The following is a 20570-nucleotide window of genomic DNA, read 5'->3' as shown; positions in this document are numbered from 1 at the left end:
CTGTTAACTTTCATATTTTGGAGCAGAAAAAGAGCATAAAACCAAAATATTTAAAGCTCAGTTTGCTCCACTGATTTACTGTGATGCTCACCTGTTCCAGCCAGATACCTGCATCATGGGGTTGATCTGAGCTGAGGAGGAGACTCCTGTTGTTTTGTTCATCTTCATCATAATAATGACAACATTAGATGACAACAGGTGCTCACATAGGTTTGTGCTGGTGAGCATGGAGAGCGTCTGAACAGCTTGACCACGTTGTTGTGTGTCGGGGAGGAAAAATAAAAACTACAGCAGCCACAGAGTCATGCTGATTTGAGCGTGTCACTGCTCGCTGAAGTATCAGCTCTGTCTGGAAGTTAGTTGGAAAACTTTCTCTTTCAGTCGTGAACACATTACTGAGCGGATAAAATCTCCGTTTCTGGGCTTCAACGTCGGCAAATAGCTGAGTAAACTCGGCGCTGTATGAGAGGAGTGTTTAGTTTGTCCGAGACAGCGGAGCTGCAGACAGCGGCAGCAGACCCTGGAAAAAACACAAAGGAGGGGGTGCTTCGGCTAACGCGGCAAAGCATCATGGGAGTTGTAGTCTTTATGTTAAAATCAGCCAACGAGTCAGTTTTTATATATTTTTTATATTTATCTCGTTGTCCACATAAAAATGCTCTGCGGGCCTTGTGTCTGACAAATGTGCTTTACAGGGTTAATGAAATGCCACCCAGCCCCTATCACCCCATGTGGCCAGAATATCCCACTTGCAGCTTCACAGTTGTCGGTCCAGTCTGTTGGGACTTAGAAAAAATTGAGCTTACATACCTGGTGCTGCAGTCTGCTTCCAGCACATATTCGACATGTTTAAGATCATGAATACAAATGATTTGTTTGATTTAGGGATGAATCACCCCTCTAGAGACTGAGGAAGGCTGGGAGGTTCTACAAACAAACACTATGGGGTGCTAAGCAACCCGAAACTACCTACCATTAACATTCATGGACACATTGATCTTGACTAGCGTTGGGGAAGCTGTTGTTTCTTTAACGTTCCGGAATTAGCAGACAACGTCCCGATTAGTAGAAGCTACCCGTTAGCAACATCACCACACAGAAAAACTACTCAATGTTTGTGTTTTTTTATGGAGATGAAACATCCACATTGCAAGTCAGTAGAGTCGCATTTCTGTTAACCAATTTGAGGCGAGAAGTCCAAATATCAGGAAATAAGACTCTAAATCCTGCCGTGTTCTGCCACTCTCTATGGCAGCAGATTTGGTTTTCATTGATTATAGCTTGCAAGGTATTCATTCCTACCACTGCAAATGGAGTGATTAAACAAGTGAACTACACCTTTAAACCTCATGGAGTTTAATTTTTTCTTATTATCTGCTGGTTTTAATAATTAAAGAGCAAGTCACCCCCAAATAAACTTTTTTTTGCTGATAAACTAAATAAACGAGTGTCTAATCGTGCTGCAGACACGTGTCGTCAATAATTTGGCACTTCAGTGCATCTTAGTTCAAGTTTAAATATTCTGCCTAAAACTGGCAGTATTGTGCCGTTGTCAGGTAAAAACTCTGCGCTGTATTTTAATTTAAATCTGCCACCGCTATTGGCTAAGAAGTATGCTATGATGTAAACTGGTACATTATGATGTCACAATGCTGTCGTGAGCCTGAGTGTGTGTGTATTTGTTAGCGGCTCCGCCCTCTCGGTCTGCCAGGCAACAGCATGTGTTGCATTTTTCAAACATGAAGTGGGAGTGGAGTTAGACTCTGGTAGGGGTTGACTTGCTCTTTAAATAAATAAATCTAATTCATTTCAGCAGAAAAAGTTTTACATTTAAAAGTGTTTTCTACTTTAAAAAGTTTAATTCACACACCTCCTGACTGTTTTATTTACAGACATCCTATGTAGACGCCTCGTAGACTGGCACTGCCAGTGGCTGGCCGCCATCTTGGATGGGTCTCCACTCACCCCAGTGTTTTTCTTTCTACTGAGTAAGGTGTTTACCCAAGTAAAAAAAAATCTGCTTTTTCACAAAATAAGACAAATGGTGTATAACATGATAAATATAAATATAGTTAAACAAAATTATTTTAAATATACTGCGGTGGACTGGCACTCTGTCCAGGGTGTACCCCGCCTGACTGCCTGTTGACCTTTGGAGATAGGCACCAGCACCCCCGTGACCCTACATGGACAAGCAGGTTCAGAAAATGGATGAAATTTAAATATAAATTCCATTATGTAGGCTAGAAAAGTAAATAGTAATCCCACGTGATCTGATTTCAATAGTACGCCATTTGTTGCAACCGTAGGCTGCACAAAAAATGGGCAGTTATTCACTCTGCGTTGACTCCAGTTGGGGTTGGAGAGTGAAGAACCCATCCAGTATGGTGGCAACACTGTTACATTTTCCAGTGCCCAATGAGGTCTCCTCGTGTCTATGATTTTATCAACCATTTTTGTGATATAAAAGTTGTAAATTCAGTTAAATGTATTTATTTTCTTGATTTTCTGCAATTGAAGGTGACTTGATCACCATAATGAGGTTTTTCTTTACTGTCTCTCATTTCTATCAAAAAGAAAAGACTCAGCAAAAATCTAAAATAAAATCAGACTCAGACTCATATTTTCTACAACTTTTACCTTGTCTAAATAAAGAGAATGTGCAACTTTGTAAAATAATATAAACAGAATGAAATCACATAGAAATTCCAGTGTGTTTGGTTGTAAAAGTAACATTTTCTTTTACTTTTCAGGTAAACTTTGTTAGCACACCATGCAGTTTATTTTACACATTAGACTGTTTATATTTTTTCTCTCAGCATTTTGGTTTTATTTGCTTTAGCTGTAAAAACTAGTTTAGGTCAATGAAACATTCTTTGAAACTGGGGTTGCTGCTGTGATTTCTGTGTTTTTAGCTGCAAATCTGCTGCTAAATTGTCCTCATAAGCTTTTAATCGTTCATAAACAGGTCTATTTACAAGCTCTGATCTTTTATTGGAATAACGTGAGAATAACATAAGAAAATTTCATAAATGATATTTTAAGTTGAGTTTTTGTAATGTTCTTTAATGTACCAATGTTCACATGTATGTTCTCAAAAATTGAGTCAGGCATGTCCAAATGCATCCATTTGCATTTGTAGACTAAATAATTCCAACAGTAGGTTGTTTATTTTCATCTTGTGTACGCTCATTCTGTGTATCTTGTCAACTTGCATTGCTTGGTTCTTTTAAAGCACAGAAAAGAGAGTTGTTCTTTACATTGTTTTGCTAATGTTTCAGCTAATTACTATAGCCATCGTCAGAGCTTTGCCGATGTTGGTGGCGTCACTTCCTTCTCCACACTGAGAATTGCTATAATAATTAGACAAAACGTTAGCTAAACAAGGTACAGAGCAACTTTTTTTTCCTGTGGTTTAAAACACTTTTCATATTTTTACTAATATGCCTATTTTGGGTATGTTTTGAAAAGTACCAATTTTTAAAAAAAGACCATAAAATTATGTTTACAGTTAAACAAGAAAACATTTTGTTGCCCTTGAGGACTTTAAACTTGATTTGGGCCCTACTCCTGAAAGATCTGGACACCCCAACTTGTTTTTATTTTATTTTTTTGTACCATTAGTTGTGTTTTGATTAATTGTCCTTCATACACTGTAAATGTAATAAAATGTTTGCTTTTTTCCTTGTATTTTTGTTTTATACAATGAAAAGCCTCGCCAATTTACTGTGACGAAATGCTTAGCACAATGAGGAGATGTAATTTTATTTTCTTTACATAAAAAACTATGGTTATTCCAACTTATGTTTATGTTTATTCATTTGGCAGACGCTTTTATCCAAAGCGACTTACAATTTATAACCTATAGGGCAACTTATAGAACAAAATCGTTTTGGTCTGTTTCAGGTTTTTCCAACCATTATCTGTAACAGACGTTTGATATTCTGCCCACGTTTCTTCATGCTGCACCAGTTTCAATCTTCTCTCCCAGGTCCCATTTACAGAGCCTCCAGTAGGGCAGTTTGTCTCTGTGGGGTCACTCTCTCTTGGACTGGACTTCATGAAAACAACTGTCAATATGTTAATGTGTCACAAAGTGTTTGTGGAGTCTAGTCTATTTCATATTTCTTGAATCTGCTCCTATAGTAAAATGAATCTGTTTTGTACAAGTATTTCCATGCAGCTCTAATAAACGTTATGATAGCACGAAAGTGAGTCGCAGATGTCCTTGCACCATATTGAATCTTCACACACGCTCCAAAACTCCCACTGAGTAGAAGCTCCTCAGATTTCACAGATTCCTCTCATGAGGTGAATAAGGCCTGTCGATACATTCTTATTTCCTTTTGTTTGCAGCTCCAGCTGAAGACAACACTTGCAGATTTGAAGACAAACACAGTGGAAGTTACACATCTGCGTGGACCACTGCATCCATCACCAAGTTGCATTTGTATTGCTTTTAAGATATTTGACTTTTCCCTTTAACTTGGAGGTCTTTGTGGAAATTGTTGATACATTTCCAAGGACTCCTGGAGCAAGACAGACGTACCTGCGAGGTTTTCTAAAGCTGTTTCCATTGGCCTGTGTTTATCTGACACTTGGATTGACAGCAGAGTGATTGGAAATATCCACCATTCACTGCTGCGAGCTCCTGAGTGCACGGAAAGTGCTTTTGTAGTCTGGCTGTAATGGGCCAAGTTTGAATTGAAGGTTGGGAGAAATAGCCTCACTGCGGTCGCGCACTGTGAGGAACTGACACACCACAAATAATACTCAGAAGTGGGCTCCTGATAGCATCACAGCCACAGAGCAGATACAATAGCATACAGGCTCTCATTTCAATGCACTTTCACAATGTTGTAATCTGCACAGTCAGATGGAGGGGAAGGAATAAAGTCAAACACAAACTCAGGTTCTGTCTACTTGGCTGTATTATGTTTCTGAAGATACAAACACAAAAAGTCCCAAAAGTGTTTCTTTTTATACATTTTAAAGGTATACACCAAACCAACTATGATTTGGACAGTCCATAATAAGTGTCTACCTCAGAGTTGGTATAAAATGTACATTTTCTTTTTGGTGTTACATTAGCCACACCTGGCTTCATAATTAAACTAAGCGCCAAGAAGAAAAGCAATGATCTTAGAGAACCATGCAGTCCATCAGTCTGCTCTACACCAGAATCAAGTAAATAAATCCTCTCCTTACCACATTTAACTCTGCACAGGCCTGTTAATTACTCATTCATTTCAAGCAGGTGTGTAGGAGCAAAGAAACAGCTAACATGTGCAGGATGGTAGACCTTGAGTACTGGAGTTGCTGACCCAAGCTTTAGATTTAAAAGTGTTATTTTTAACTAACTACAGACCTTACAGCAAATCAGGCTATATCTTTAGTTTTGCATATCTATACAAATACCTTATACCAACTGTCGTGCACAGAGGTGGAAGGCTGATGATGTGGTATTGTTAACCTTTCACAGGATCTTATAGCCATTGATTTGTCCTTCAAATACATCTGTGCCCCTCAAAGCTGGGGTTTATGACAGAATCAAGGAGTGGAGATGTCTAAATTTGAACGGCTATCAACCTTAATCCTGGGTCAGCTTATGTAGAGCAAAATATGGTGAAATATCAAAAATAGCACATAATCGTTAGCTTTCAGGCTGAGTTTTAATTTCTTGTAGTGGTTTATTTGAACATTTCAAGAGGATTTTAAAAACTGTTTGTCCCCGAAAAATCTATTTGGGCAGCTAAGGAGCATGTTGAGCTGTTCAAGGTTGCACTAACAACCAAAGAAAGTTACATTTGTGGCTACAAGAGGGATGTTTGGAACATGCAATCCATTTTTGCTGTATATCAGCGATAGAGGACCTGGTCTTTCCATGTCTGACTGCATTCTCAATCTGCTGTTTGTATTTTCTCATGTAGAAATTAAAATCCAGGTTTGGTGATGAGGGATTTTAAGGCTTTGACTCAGCTCTGCATCTACTTTTATGTAGGTACTGATAAGCCTCAAAGCTTTAAAGATTGTTCATTGCCTCGCTATTGAACGCGACAGTTACAAAAGTAGCTAAAATGCTACTGTATGTTAGCTTTGGCCAGATTTTCATATCTTTCTCCACCCCTCTGCAGTAGGAAGAGGGATTTTAATGGTGTCCCATTTGAGCTGTGACAGCTGGTGTTCCCACAAAGTTTACATCTCTAAAAGTCCATATAAAGGGGATTAGCATGAACGGGTGGCATCTTCCAGCCATCAAAACTAGAGCCCTGCACTGAAGCCCTAGGCCCTCGGGTCGGCCCGGCCCGACGGCCCTCGGGCCGGGCTTCGGGCCAACGACTGTGTAATTACCTCGGACACGGGCCGGGCCGGGCGCCTTTATTTTTATTCGAAATCATTAAAAAAATTAAAACACTTAAACGCAGCAGTAGAGCCCTGTGCGGGACTGTTTTCTTCATCCCGCTCCGCTCCCGCTGAATTTCTGACCATTACAGCCTGCAACCGCAACGTGTGTGTTACACTCCCGCCCGCACCTGCAGCGTGCATGTCTACTCCCGCCCACACCTGCAGCGTGCATGTCTACTCCCGCCCGCACCTGCAGCGTGCATGTCTACTCCCGCCCGCACCTGCAGCGTGCATGTCTACTCCCGCCCGCACCTGCAGCGTGCATGTCTACTCCCGCCCGCACCTGCAGCGTGCATGTCTACTCCCGCCCGCACCTGCAGCGTGCATGTCTACTCCCGCCCGCACCTGCAGCGTGCATGTCTACTCCCGCCCGCACCTGCAGCGTGCATGTCTACTTCCGCCCGCAACCGCAAAACTCGGAGAAATTATTACCTCACAATAAAAGAGATGTATTGAGTTTGCGTCCTCAACATGTCATTTTATAGGTTATCCGCTTTCACAGCAGTGCTGCGCTCCGTTTCAATCAGGCTGCACAGCAGGATTTCCCCTCGTAGCGATATTTTCTCTAACTCTGATTGCTTCATGCTATAGATCGTTGGAAAGCTGCTTTTATGTACTTTTAGGAACCGTTGGAATTATTTGAATCTGATCAGCCATTCAAAAGTTATAAAACGGAGCATTTTGGATGACAAACTCGCATGTCTCTGAATCTGTGTTGTGATTCGTTGCGCTCAAGACAGGAAATCCCGGTGGCTACCATAATGTATTGTATATGCACGGAAAGCCCCATTTTTAATCTTTTCAGCACTTTTGGAATTTTAATGATATCTTGAACTAGAGCAGGGATCGGCAACCCGCGGCTCTTCCATCCATCTGCCGATGTGCTTGTAAAATAATGAATGGATATTTAAATAAAATGCTTTATATTTTACTGAATTAATTTTATATCTGTAAGTCAATTCTATGTGAAGATTGTCTGCGTAAACCTGAACAGTTCCAGCCCGGTCTTACTGTGAGACCGTGTTGGGTCACGCTTGTGCGTAATCATATGCGCTCATGAGCTGAAGAGGATGTGAGATTCTGGGCTTCTCCTCAGACGGCTCCTGGATGTGTCGCACATTGGAGACAGGAACAAGCGCTATTCAGCCAAAGTTTCATAATCAGGGAACATTTTCTAAGTGACAAGTCTCTCTGAGAGACAGGGTTTGGAAAACACTCGCTTCAGTGGGAAGCTTCCCGCATGCGCTTCTGCGACGCTCGGATCCTGCACGTCTTTTAACACATTGGTCAGGATTGACGCACTTTGTTTTCATTTAGTTGGTTAAAAAAAGTCGGGCTTGGGCTCGGGCCGGGCCAGAGAATCCTGAAAACCTTTTCGGGCCGGGTCGGGCTGGGGCTCCACCCCCTCGGGCCGGGCCGGACACGGGCTCAGATTTTAGGCCCGTGCAGGGCTCTAATCAAAACCACCCAATCCCTCAGCGAAATATACTGTTGTCCTTCAAAGTGTCCCCACACACAACTGGACAGTGCTAGAATCTACTGGAGAAACAAACAGTATGCCATATTCATGGAAATAAAAAATGGAAATCAGTCAATGAGGCAGTCCACCATACACCATCAACCCAGAAAAACTAGCATTGATGATTACCAGCATATGTTGTGTTTTGGTATGCTGGACCAGCATTGTTGGTCCATTGCATGCTCGCCCTGGTTCAGCAAGTGATGCAGGTCCACCAGCTAAACCAGCATCACAAAACACTGCTGGTAACCATCTATGCTGGTCTATGCCGTATTTTCAGCAGGGAAAGAAGAAGCAAATACATCCTTTTCGAAATAAATAACTTAAGTACCTATGTGTGCTGCTGTCTCAAAGAAAGGTTTGAGTCTAAATCATTCAAATTTGATGTCAAAGTCATTTCAAACAAGCACTGTTCCTGAGCTAACACCATTTTTGTAGTTTTTCCTCTGTTGCAGCTCTAGTGTTCAGCCTGCCCAACAAACGCAGAGCACTGTGATTGCCAAGGCACAAAACTGATCAGGTCATTAGTGACCGGATGAGGCCATGAGGCATGGCTAAACCAACCTGTAGATTTTGATACTTCTGTGATTGGTATAGATTTCTATCGAAGAACAGGGTCAGAGAGCCAAATTTAAGCATTTTTAAGTCAGTTTATTTCAAATTCAATTCTAATGTTTTGGCTCCCGTGTGTGTGTGTGTGTGTGTGTGTGTGTGTGTGTGTGTGTGTGTGTGTGTGTGTGTGTGTGTGTGTGTGTGTGAGAGAGAGAGAGAGAGTGTATGTGTGACATCTATTTTAGCCTTATATATTACATTGTATTCATATTTTATTACCTCTTACATGAGCTGTCTTTGTGTGCGTGTGTGTGTGTGTGTGTGTGTGTGTGTGCGCGCGCGCGTGCGCGCGCGTGCGTGCGTGTGTGTGTGTGTGTGTGAAGAGAGAGTGTATGCGTGACATCTATTTAGCCTTATATATTACATTTTATTCATATTTTATTACCTCTTACATGAGCTGTCTTTAGTGAGCACAGTCAATTTCACTGTACAGCAATGACAAAAAATTGTCTTGAATGTTGAAATTTAAAAATAGTATAAATAAATAATATAAAAGTATAATTTTTAAACATTTTAAAATATATATGCTCCATTATGATAGACTGGTTTTACAACACTGAAACGAATCGATTTAAAATTACTACAACCCACTGCCACCTACACAGAAACATCAGGCATGCATAATCAACAGGAAAAGAACAACAAAGAATGATTGACACTTTACTTGACAAATAATACCACGGCAAGCGTCATGACCAACCAATCACGTTTCAGCTGAGAACGGTGGGACTTCCGGTCTGTGACGCAGTTATTCCCGGTCAACAGAAGAGGCCCCACCCTTTGTCTTACCTACCGTCCGTCAATCAAAATAGAAAAAATCTGTCACTTATCATCTATTTTTGCGCTCATACAATCAAATTAATCATCTTATCATGTCCCGTTGTTTGTGACTATCAGGGCTGACCGTATAAAGACAAGTCACGCAATGACTGGTACGTTGTATTTTTCATTCTTTACTCACGTAAGCTAACAGGCTATCTATCTGGGGCATCCTTTAGCTAATTAGCTGCTAACAGGCATGCTTGTTGTTGATTTTGCTCATCACGGCCGACTAGAGAGACAGATTAAATACTGGTCTGGTCCATTTATATTTTCCTCTAGTGTGGTTTCCTTTTATCCAGTTAAACCCACCTAATAATTTTGTTGCAGTTATTGTTCGCTACTTCGCTGACGCTGCCAGATGCTAGTCCTTTGAAAGTCAGGTGAAGCTAACGTTAGCGTCGGCTGTTTTACTTTTCTAATCTTCATCCTGTTTTCGCTTCACAGCCCCAGAACAGCCGCTGAAGACGAATGATATGGCTGCCCTGGACGCTGACCGCAGTCAGGAAGGTTTTATGCAGCAGGAAAAGAGCAGCGGAAACCAGGTAAGATCTCCCTCTTGTTGTTTTCACCAGTGAAGTCATAGCTGCGTTGGTACCTGAGTGTGTGGAGGCATCCTAAACTCATTTGAACCTCTCAGGCAACACTTCTTTTAAAAATCATAAATCTTGCTTGTCCTTTTTTAGACGTTTATGTCCATAATTTCATAAATCTCGAACTAAAATGGGGTTTTACTTCTACTAGAAAGTTGTTTACCTTTTGCTGCAAGATGTTTGCAATTGGACCAGTGACCCTGGTCCTGTTCAGGCTTGACCCTAACACGCTTCCATGATGAGCTTAGGGAAATTTTCACACCTAACATAAATCCAACCTGAGTGATCAAACCACAGTTGCCTTTTTAGCATGCAAATAAACGGGTACCCATGTAGGACAAGTACATGCCACTCTGCGCCACTTATGTAGCCAGACTGACTATACGAGAAAATTAAAGAAGCAAAACATTATGTTGCAGAAACACTGATTTTAAGATGCACAGTAACAGACAGGTCATCATTTTACTGGAAAGCAAAATAAAATCCAGTGGGATTGTTGGCAGATTATTGAATGTATCTCACATCACCTCAGATTCTAACCAGAGTTAACAGTATATTCAAAGTTGTCTTTAGAACATTTACATTTGCATCACCAGGATGCATGTTTCTACCACATCTGCATTTACACGCATGCACTTAATAAACTGAATCCAGCATCTTGTTCAGCCATAAACTTGGTCACAAATGCAGGATAACTTCCTCACCATTAAACTTTGTATGAATCTGTATTAATCAAAAAAGAGAAATTCACAGGTGGTGGTTTATTGCATAGGGTCTTGTTAAAGATCTTGGTTGTTTATTTCTAGCACTTAATCACATTATTATAGCAGTTGGAGCACAAAGTCTACTACAAAACTTTAGTAACATGTTCTCAGTATGGTCCAAATCTTTGAAATAAGCGTACATAATGAATTGTACACACATTAATTTCTATTTCTAATTTTAACGGTCTTTTAAGAACGATGATTTTTAAAAACTAAGCTTATTTAATTTAGTTGATTTCATGTGGTATAGCCTCCCATTTATCTTTGATTCATGCTGCCATTTTGTCCAGAATTTTCTGACCAAAAATTTATCTTAGTGGGACCTTCCTGGTTAATAAAAGCACAAAAGGTTACATTATTTTGATTTAGGTGCTGCCTGAGGGGCTCAATACTGGACATTTTTAGCAGTAACCCATCCTTTCTGTGTGGCCTTTGCTAATGGCCGCCCACTTTCTTCCCTTTAATCGTGCATACTGTGGGTAGGAAACTCAGCCATCCCCCCTCGATCTGCTAGCAACCACCTGCACTAAGGTTGGGTCACCATCGTCAGAGGTGAACAGAGGTGCTGCCGCTGATGTGGTAAGTCGGCACCTCTGCTACATCTGAGAGTTTTAGCAGAAGTGAATCTTTTACTCACAGCAAAACTGGTGGTGGGATATAGGTCAAGGTGTGTTTTGAAGCAATCTGTTGGAGATAAAAAATTTAGTTTTGATTTTGGGTTTGGTCGTCAGTGCGTTGAATTTGACATTAAAATTGTGGTAGCTGTATGAGGAGATCAATTTAGAGTGTATGTTTATTTCCTGGTTCATCTTTTTGTTACTCATGCCTAGTGCCAGTTGCTTAGAATATTTAAACGTGTGGAACACTGAATTTCTTATTATTTCTAATTATAATGGGTCATTCAGTTTTTCATGCAGGCTGAACATGAAAATAGTCTCCTACACCTATCTCCTTCATTAGCTTCAGATAGAATATAGACTGTCAATCTTTAGGATTAGAAAATCCTGACAGATCTACATCATCCTGTCACTTAAAATTCATGGACTCACCCATCTTGGCTCACGACGAGGAAGGCTGCTGTTGGTTTAGTGTCCAGGAATCAGCAGAGAACGTCTCGGCTAGTAGAAGTTAACTGTTAGTATTGGCATCTCCACAACGTGGCAGAACTCCTTCATCCTTGTGTTATTTTTTTATTTTATTTTTTATTTTTTTTATTAGCTCCAGGTTAAAGTGAAACGTGGAGGACGTTGTGTGCAGCCCTGGCCATTTGATGTAATTAATTTATGAGTAAACAAGCTGGTTGTGTTACCAAACTTGGTTTTTAATCAATTCTCTGTGAATGTTTCGATTGACCATGGTGTCTTTTGTCAGGCTTGTAAAAAGCAAAATATCGTCATGCTTGTGAACTACTGAAACCTTTTTACGGGACTATTTTCTCCACCGCTCCTTGCTGCAACATTATGCTGTCTGTTTTGGTTTGAGAGGGTAGGGCTTGGTGACAAAACGTGGCTGGGTATGTGTTTTTGATTTGTTGGGAGTAGGGTTGTCACGGTAACCGGTGTAGCAGTAAACCCCGGTGAAAAAGTTGACAATATTAATAACCGTCTTATTTTTAAAAAACTATATTATCTCGGTGGATTACCGTGGCTGCGGTGTAGGCGCGGTGACCCTTACCAGCCACCGTATCATCTGCTGAAGTTGCCGGCGGCACATGCGCGCTTTTTTTTGTTTACAACCAAAACTTTCTTGAAGCTAAAGCTGAAAAAATGGCCAAAGGAGGAGGTGGCAGCACTCAGGACATTTATTATCCCTCAAAGAAGACAAAGTGGGAAGTATGGGCATTTTTTTTTATATTTGAAGAATGCCGAGGGACAGTTGATAGAAGACTGCTATCCTGTTTGCAGCACATGCAGGAAAAAGGGTCTGTGAAAGGCAGCAACGCTTCAAATCTCATGACACATCTGCGTGACCATCACCCACAACTCTACAGTCAACGCAAGGCAAGCTAACGTTAGCATTTTAGCTAAAATGCGTGATCCGAGGATTTGGGTTGAGGGAGAATGCAACGAGTCGCTATATAAAGCAGCCGCAGCGCCGCTACCTGCATATAAACCGTGTCTCGGACACCCCCATATTGAAATGATGCTATGCATTACGGGGCTCCCAGGGGCAGATAAGAGTTGGTCTCTCTCCGAGAATAATTATGAATTTAACAATGATTACTGCCTGATGACATTTTCCCACATCTGCAAAGCTCACTGGAAGGACACAAACCGAGGACAATATTTTCCTGATATAGGGTTTATTACTCAAGTAAGGGTAAAATGTATCTGATTAGAAGGCTACTTGAGTACTGAGTATCATCTGATCTAATATTTTTAAAATGATGACATCAAACAGACATAAAATAAGAAGTTATGGGCAAATATTGGTATTTTAACCCTTTGGTGCATAACGGTCACTACAGTGGACAGGTACTCAAAATTGTTATTTATTTGTTTTTGCTATTAAGCACAGCTGTTGAAGACTTTATTGCATTTGAGCCCCTCCGTTTGGACTTCAGTAAGCCAAGCCAACATATTTCATGCTCAGAATGCACGATGTCCACTGAAGTGGACATGTAATAAATTATTTGTAAATTATAAAATTTTACAAAAAATATTTGTTGAAATTTGTTTCATTCACACCTAAAGACGAATGAAAAAATTGTTTAAAAAATCATGGTTGAAGATTTCATAATTCATGCATCAAAGGGTTAAAGACTAAAGGAGAAAAAATGTAAACAAATAAACAACATAATTACAAAATAACACATTTTAGGCTAAATGTAGATGCAAACTGAGGACAATATTTTCCTGATATACAGGGTTTATTTAGTTGTCTGAAAATGTAACACGTTTAAAAAAAATACCGCGATAATACAGAAAACCGTGATAATTTTGGTCATAATAACCGTGAGGTTAAATTTTCACACCGTGACAACCCTAACCCAGAGTAGTTTCGGCTCATTAAATAACAATAGACAGCTCCAGCTTATAAGCTTGACTCTCCCATATTCCAGTTAGAATTGACAAAGCTCCTCGGATGAGAAGCGAAATGTCTGCAAGTAACCAAAAAGTCCAGTTGCCTTCATTTGAACCGTTTTGGATTACCATGATCTGGATGACTGAGAACCTTCACCAGCATCGTGACAACTGCTGAAATCACATGTGATTTAGCAATGCTACTGTGATTTTGAGATCTTGTGGGACCAGCTGCGTGGAACGTATTTGCAGCCGATGTGTGTCTGAAACGCTGCCGGTAGGAACGTTCACGTAGCAGAAACTCATGTCTATTACGTTACTCAGGCTTGTGTTAGACGTAGAGATAACACATCAACCCAAGAAATGTGAAATGTGTGCAATTAGTATGATTGAGATGATACATTTTACTAACAATCTTAATAAACTGCTAACATGTGAAATAAAACCCAATATTTTCCTTAACTTTTACAAATAAAATGTTTTTATTCTTTTGCTCCACATATTTATAAAAACATTGATCTCATTTAATATTTTAAAGTTTTTCTTAATGTTTTCATTTTTAGATACTTATGATTCATTTCCCCCTCAGGCACCAGACCCATCTCTACAGCTTACTGGGACTGACAAATGGGAGGTGTTAACCCCCACAACAGCAGCAAAGGATGATTCTGGAATAATACAGATCCAAAGTCCAGGTATTTTGACATCAAATGGACAGTATGTTCTTCCTCTCCAAAGCTTACAGAGTCAGCCAATCTTTGTGACGTCTGGGATGAACAACTCATCTGCCAATTCAGTGCCTAATATTCAGTACCAAGTGATCCCTCAGCTTCAGACCTCAGATGGACAGCTGAGCTTCTCCACGTCTGGCATGGAAGGAACAACTCTGACTCAAGATGCTACTGGGCAGATTCAAATCTTGTCTGATGGTGGTCAGAGTCTCAGTGTGGCATCGTCTGCAAACATCCTTAACAACAACCAAAACCTCATTTCACAAACTGGTAACGTCCAGCAGATCCATGGGGTTTCTATTGGCAGCTCCACCTTCAACAACCAGGGCCAGGTTGTTACCAATGTGCCTGTGGGCCTGCCTGGGAACATCACCTTTGTTCCTATTAACAGTGTTGACCTGGACTCTCTTGGCCTGTCGGGTGCTCAGACTATAGCAACAGGGGTCACCGCTGATGGTCAGCTAATTATGGCGAATCCGGCGGTGGATAGCTCAGACGGTTTGAATAAGACGGATGATCACCTCTCACAAACGCTACCAGTGAATAACTCGAATGCAAATACGGAGATATTTGTGCCAACGTCTTCCTCTCAGCTGAATGCTGAAGGGGGTCTGCTGACGCAAGAGGCCTCCCTAACGTCTGTCGCTGCAGAGCAACCCGACTCAAACGCTGGGCTTCAAGAAGGCTTCATGCAACATAATCAGGAGCAGAACGTCCAGGTTTCTTCAGCTCAGCCCATCATCCAGCTGCAGCCTATTCAGACCACCAATGGTCAGGTGGTTGCAACAGGGGGTCAGTCTCTACAAAATGTGCAATTGATCAACCCGGGAACCTTCATCATCCAAGCTCAGACCGTCACGCCCTCAGGGCAGATACAGTGGCAGACCTTTCAGGTACAAGGAGTGCAAAACCTTCAGAACCTTCAGCTTCCCACCACCCCACCCCAGCAGATAACGCTGGCCCCAGTCCAGACCCTGTCCCTAGGAAGCATCGGTGCAGGACAGATCCCCAACCTGCAGACGGTGACTGTCAACTCAGCTGTCCAGGAAGGGGATACAAATATTCCTGGAGGTAATGTGTTGTTTTTTTTTTTTTTTACTATGTTAATAAATCCTTTGGTTATTTAGCATTCCTTCAAGCTTGTTGCTTTTCAGCAAACACCTTAATTTTTGTAGCTAAATATGGTGTCCACATGAATCGTATCGATCTGAGGAGTTTTTGATTTTAGTTGTCACCTTTGTTGCACCTTCTGAGCTTGCACGTAGGATCTTGTGGGAAACATTTATTAAGGGGCATAAAAAGGATCTTAATATTCTACATTTATTACAGTAATTCCAAGAAGATGGTTTAAATCTGCTTACACTCCACAGCTGGAAACCAGCAGCGTGTCTAAAGTAAACTGCCTCTTGTCCATCAAATTTAGTTTACTAATGGCTGTTTTAGTTAGAGGTTTTTCTACAACAATAACTAGTGGGCCTTTTCACACACTCGTGTATAAATAATCAAAGCAAAGATGGCTGAAGACATTTAGCTGCTTTAGTTTTATGATACTTCTATTGTGCCTCGTAGCTCACTGATTTACGAGTGCACTTAAATAGAGTAGACCAGTCCCTGATGGTTTTAATTACACCTGTGCTTTTCACAACATGACAAGTCAAAGTCTACAATAAAACTGCTCTACACTTTAGTTTGTCGGAAAAACATCAATTTCATGTAAACAACTGTTGTTGTGGAGCAGTTTAGATGAAGTTTTTAGTTTATTTAGAGTGTTGCCTGTATATTTAGCACATTTTTGTGACGATTTAAACATAATTTCAGATATTCGGATCAAGGAAGAGCCCGACTCCGGGGAATGGCTGAACACAAACTCGACCCTCAACACCATGGATCTGTCCCACATTCCTGGCAGGCTGGTAGATGAAGAAGATCCGCTCGGTCAGGAGGGCAAGAGGCTGCGCAGAGTGGCGTGTACTTGTCCTAACTGCAAAGAGTCAGGTGGGAGGTGAGTAAGTCTGACTCGTGGTTTCACTAGTTTGCAGAGCCGTATCGACAGAAAAAAACTGGGATTTAAAGGCGTCTCAATCTGCTTCTCAGAGGATCCGGCGTGGGGAAGAAAAAGCAGCACGTTTGCCACATCGCAGGCTGCGGAAAAGTCTACGGAAAGACGTCACACCTGCGAGCACACCTGCGCTGGCATTCGGGGGAACGACCTTTTGTTTGCAGCTGGATGTTCTGTGGGAAGAGGTTCACACGCAGCGATGAGCTGCAAAGGCACAGGAGAACACACACAGGTGCCCTTCTGCTTTTGCTCGCTCTGTGTTTTCACATCAGGAAAGCAGGCATCAAATCTGGAACATGTGTTAATTTGTGCCCTGCAAAAATGCGAGTCAAGTAAGAAATAACAGTGTTTGTTGGTGAGTGTAGAACCGGGTGAAAAATTACATTTCCTAAGACCAGGTCATGCAGTAAAGTATAAAAGGGGGGTTGTTTGTTCAGATTTCAGCTGTTGTTGGTATATTTAATCCACTTATTCTTCAGTTAGGACTCGGGCCGGGTACCGAAGCTCTGTACATCTTCAGTACCAACCGAAGACATTTGGTAGGTGCTGGTAGCAACAAAAAAAATCTTTTTGGGGCAAAATTTGAGATTGGGGTCTCACCCACACACAGACCTGCTTCTTGTCTATAACTCACTAAAAGAAATGAAACTCAAACACTTATAGTTTGGCTGTGTTTTTTAAAAATAAACATCAACAGAGTAACATCTGTGATGACATTTGGCTCACTAAATATGTAAATACCTGCCATTTAATAAAGCATTGCGTCGGTCGTGGCATCAGTGTGTGAGCCGAAGCATGACCCATCATTCCCTTTAAAAAATAAATTAAAGCAGACCCGAGTCCACAACCTTTCTCCTCCACTGCATCGCTGCAGGTGCCATTCTGGTTTTTCTCTAGGAAAATTACTAGGACTGCGTTTACAGTGTACATGGTTATTTTTGTCCTTTACCTCAAATTTATACTATATTTATTTGTTTGTTTGGTTGATTTGGGATTTAAACATTTATTTGTTCCTAGTTTTTAGAGATCTTTCATATTTTTTGCACCAAAGAATAAACTATTTATCTCCATACTGTTTATTTTTGTCCTGAACTAAAAAGTAAATTTTACCTTTTTTATTTTTTAGACAAACATTTAAATTTAGTTTTACACTTACTTTAAAATGAAAGATGTTAAATTATAATTTACCATATTTGCTATGTTTTTATTTAGTGTAATGAACATGAATAAGATCAGACTTGAAGTAGCACCAAAGAAGTAACGTTTGTGTACCGGTACTGAAACAAATCTGAACGACCCAACTTTAACACTGCTGTTGGCCTCAAGTCAGAAAAATGTCCAAATGGAGGAAGTGATGAAATAAAAGAACCAGAATGAGGTTATGGAATGAAGCTCTGTAGAAGGAGAACCTTTTACCCATCCTGGGCAGTAGCAGCTCAGCAGGTTGAGCGGGTTGTCCAGCAATTGGAAGGTTGCAGGTTCAATCCCGGCTCCGGACTGAGAATTCTGCTGTTGTGTCCTCGGGCACTTACCCACCTTGGCTGCTGGTGGTGGTCGGAGGGACCGGTGGCGCCTGTGCTCGGCAGCCTCGCATCTGTCAGTGCGCCCCAGGGCAGCTGTGGCTACATCGTAGCTCATCAGTGTGTGAATGTGTGTGTGTGAATGGATGAATGATACACTGTAGTGTAAAGCGCTTTGGAGTCCTTACTCTGAGAGGCGCTATACAAGTGCGGGTCATTTATCATTTGAAGGGGCATGGCCGCTGATGTAGTTTCATCCTGCTGTATTATTGGCAGCGTGAGGCCTCTGACAGGATGGAGGTAGTAGCATTTCATTACGCTGTCAGAGCAACCGTTGGCATTCACAGTGAATTTTCCAACAGGATATTTAATCTTTAAAGCTTTCGATTGGTAATAATTGTCATCAGTTGTGTGGTCTCCATTCAACAGTGGCAGATCAACTTTAGAGGCTAAGATCTGATCATGCTGGCTGCATAAATTCAAGCTGAAAACCCGCGTTTATGAACTTTTATTTTAAAATTAGTTGCATCAAACTTTATTTTCCTTCTGACAGGCGAGAAGAAGTTTGTCTGCCCGGAATGTTCCAAGCGTTTCATGCGGAGCGACCACCTGGCGAAGCACATTAAAACTCATCAGAACAAAAAGGGCGTGAACTCCGGCGGCCCCGCGGTGGCCTCGATGGAGTCGGCGGGCTCCTCCGACAGCATCATCACGGCAGGCGGAACCACCCTCATCCTCACCAACATCCAGCAGGGCTCCAACAACGCCCAGGACATCCTGGCCAACGCGGAGATTCCTCTCCAGCTCGTCACCACGGTCGCCGCCAGCGAAGTCATGAAGTGATTGGCTCTCTTTGAACTTCCTTTTTACTGTATATGCCTCTCTGCATTTTTATTCGAGTTTTGAAGGAAAATTATAAATAGATATATATATATATATTTTAACACAGAAATAGTTTGTGTTCATGCTCAATTTTTTGAGGTAAGAAAACAAGTGGGAGGTGAAAAAGTGAAACAGACATTGCAGTAAACTCAATGAAATGCCTTATTTTGTACAAAAATGTGTAGTTGGAAATGTGGGATTCCACTTTGTTCTAATTGTACTTATTTGTTAATATTGTGTTGTTTTAGTTTTTTTTTCATGGAAACTTATTGCTAAATCAAGCAGCCCCCACCCCACCCCCCGCCGTTTTGTGATATATTGATTTTTTTTTCCTAGTAAGCAAAACTTGCCCAGTTTTCTTTTCACAGCACAACTAATTCTCTCCAGCAACAGCGATTTTAATAAGTCCATGCAAATATTTCACGTTATGTGAGTTTTAATTATTGTTGTGCATCGTTATCTGGAAGTCAGCCTTCCTCATCCGGCTTTTTCATGAACTTTTTCATACCTTGCCACACTTGCCACAGGATGAAGCGGTTACAGAGAATGAGTGAAGGAACTTAGCAGGTGAATAATGAAAAACAATCAGATTTGTTTTTTTATGGCAGTTTTTCTTTCATATTAAATGTTTGTTTATGGAACAGTTTGAACAGGCTTCACATCATCTTGGGATTTTTAACATGGCTCTAGTAATTCAGATGTTTGTACTCAGTTTTGTTGGAACACAACAAAAAGCCATTTTTCTGGTGGTTATTGCCAAATTTGACACCCAACTCAGGTTGACTCTGCACTGCGTGCTATAGAGTAAATCACCCCTTTACATTCTCAGGCCACGCTGAAATTGTCATTTTTTTCTTAATGTAACTCGTTTTCCACCCAGTTGTTTAATAGGTTCAACAGCTTTGCAGCATTTTTAAACGTGGTGCTCTTAAACAGCACTGCTCACTTTTATCCCGTTTATTCTTTTTGGATTAAAACGTGTTTTCTGAATATTTACTGTACTCACTGTAAGTAAATATACTGCCTTTCTGTCCTCTTTTAGTTTAAGTGTTTTACATTCCCCCTTCTCCATGCTAAAGTATATCTTTACCGAATTTCTGACTCTTAAATTGTCTAATTAAATGCAAATGCACAGTGGGTTTAATTGTGACGTGATCAAATCTTTTTTCTTTTTGTTGTTTTTGTGAGACTGAAAACCATAAAATGTGATTTCTTTTCATCGTCATTAACCTCTTAGTAGAGGTTTGAGTCAGACAAGCATGCAGAAACGTGCAACATATTCACTTTCCAGCCTTCTGTGTAAATGTTTATGTTCTATAACATCAATACAGATTTTTGTTACACTTCAATCTGCTTTTTTGATTTATTTGAAAGTTCTGTGCCCACTCTGAAGGTTATCTTCTTTGGTATTTTACCTGAAAGCATCCCTTTTGAAGACCACTCCCTCCTCCCTGTGCAGCGGACACCCTGGGTGTGCAGTCCAGTAGATGTCACTGCAGCCAAGGGAGCAGGACCGGAGGTACGTTTGACCCCCTTGACCTCTCTCGTGTGGCGCCGCCACCATGAAGATAGGAGTCACAGAGGCCAGCTGCTATTGCAGACCCTCAATTAACTACAAGTTAATGTCACACAGAAGTGTCAGG

The 20570-nt window shown here is 41.0% G+C and overlaps 1 protein-coding gene across 3 annotated transcripts; it reads left to right on the top strand.

Annotated features, from left to right (window-relative positions):
• The first annotated feature begins 9299 nt into the window (after positions 1-9299).
• sp3a (sp3a transcription factor) lies at positions 9300-19039 on the top strand. 3 transcript variants are annotated; one of them, XM_054746921.2, is made up of 7 exons: positions 9300-9468; positions 9803-9900; positions 11205-11291; positions 14325-15537; positions 16285-16468; positions 16561-16757; positions 18599-19039. In XM_054746921.2, exons 1-7 carry the CDS (start codon positions 9462-9464, stop codon positions 18886-18888), a joined length of 2076 nt encoding a protein of 691 aa, XP_054602896.1. In that variant the 5' UTR covers positions 9300-9461; the 3' UTR covers positions 18889-19039. The 3 variants fall into 3 exon arrangements, with proteins under 3 accessions (XP_054602896.1, XP_015821963.1, XP_015821964.1); XM_015966477.3 differs by having other exon boundaries at positions 11196-11291; XM_015966478.3 differs by lacking the exon at positions 11205-11291.
• Positions 19040-20570: the final 1531 nt, after the last annotated feature.

This window comes from Nothobranchius furzeri, chromosome 14, assembly GCF_043380555.1.
Source record: "Nothobranchius furzeri strain GRZ-AD chromosome 14, NfurGRZ-RIMD1, whole genome shotgun sequence".
Lineage (NCBI taxonomy): Eukaryota > Metazoa > Chordata > Actinopteri > Cyprinodontiformes > Nothobranchiidae > Nothobranchius > Nothobranchius furzeri.
The sequence above is the reverse complement of the archived record's forward strand: the minus strand, read 5'-3'. Positions and strand labels throughout refer to the sequence as shown.

Excerpts from the sequence above, each read along its gene's own strand:
- sp3a (XM_015966477.3), top strand. Across the intron at positions 9,901-11,195 it reads AAAAGAGCAGCGGAAACCAG|GAAACTCAGCCATCCCCCCT; the intron begins GTAAGATCTCCC and ends TACTGTGGGTAG. Across the intron at positions 15,538-16,284 it reads GGATACAAATATTCCTGGAG|ATATTCGGATCAAGGAAGAG; the intron begins GTAATGTGTTGT and ends ACATAATTTCAG.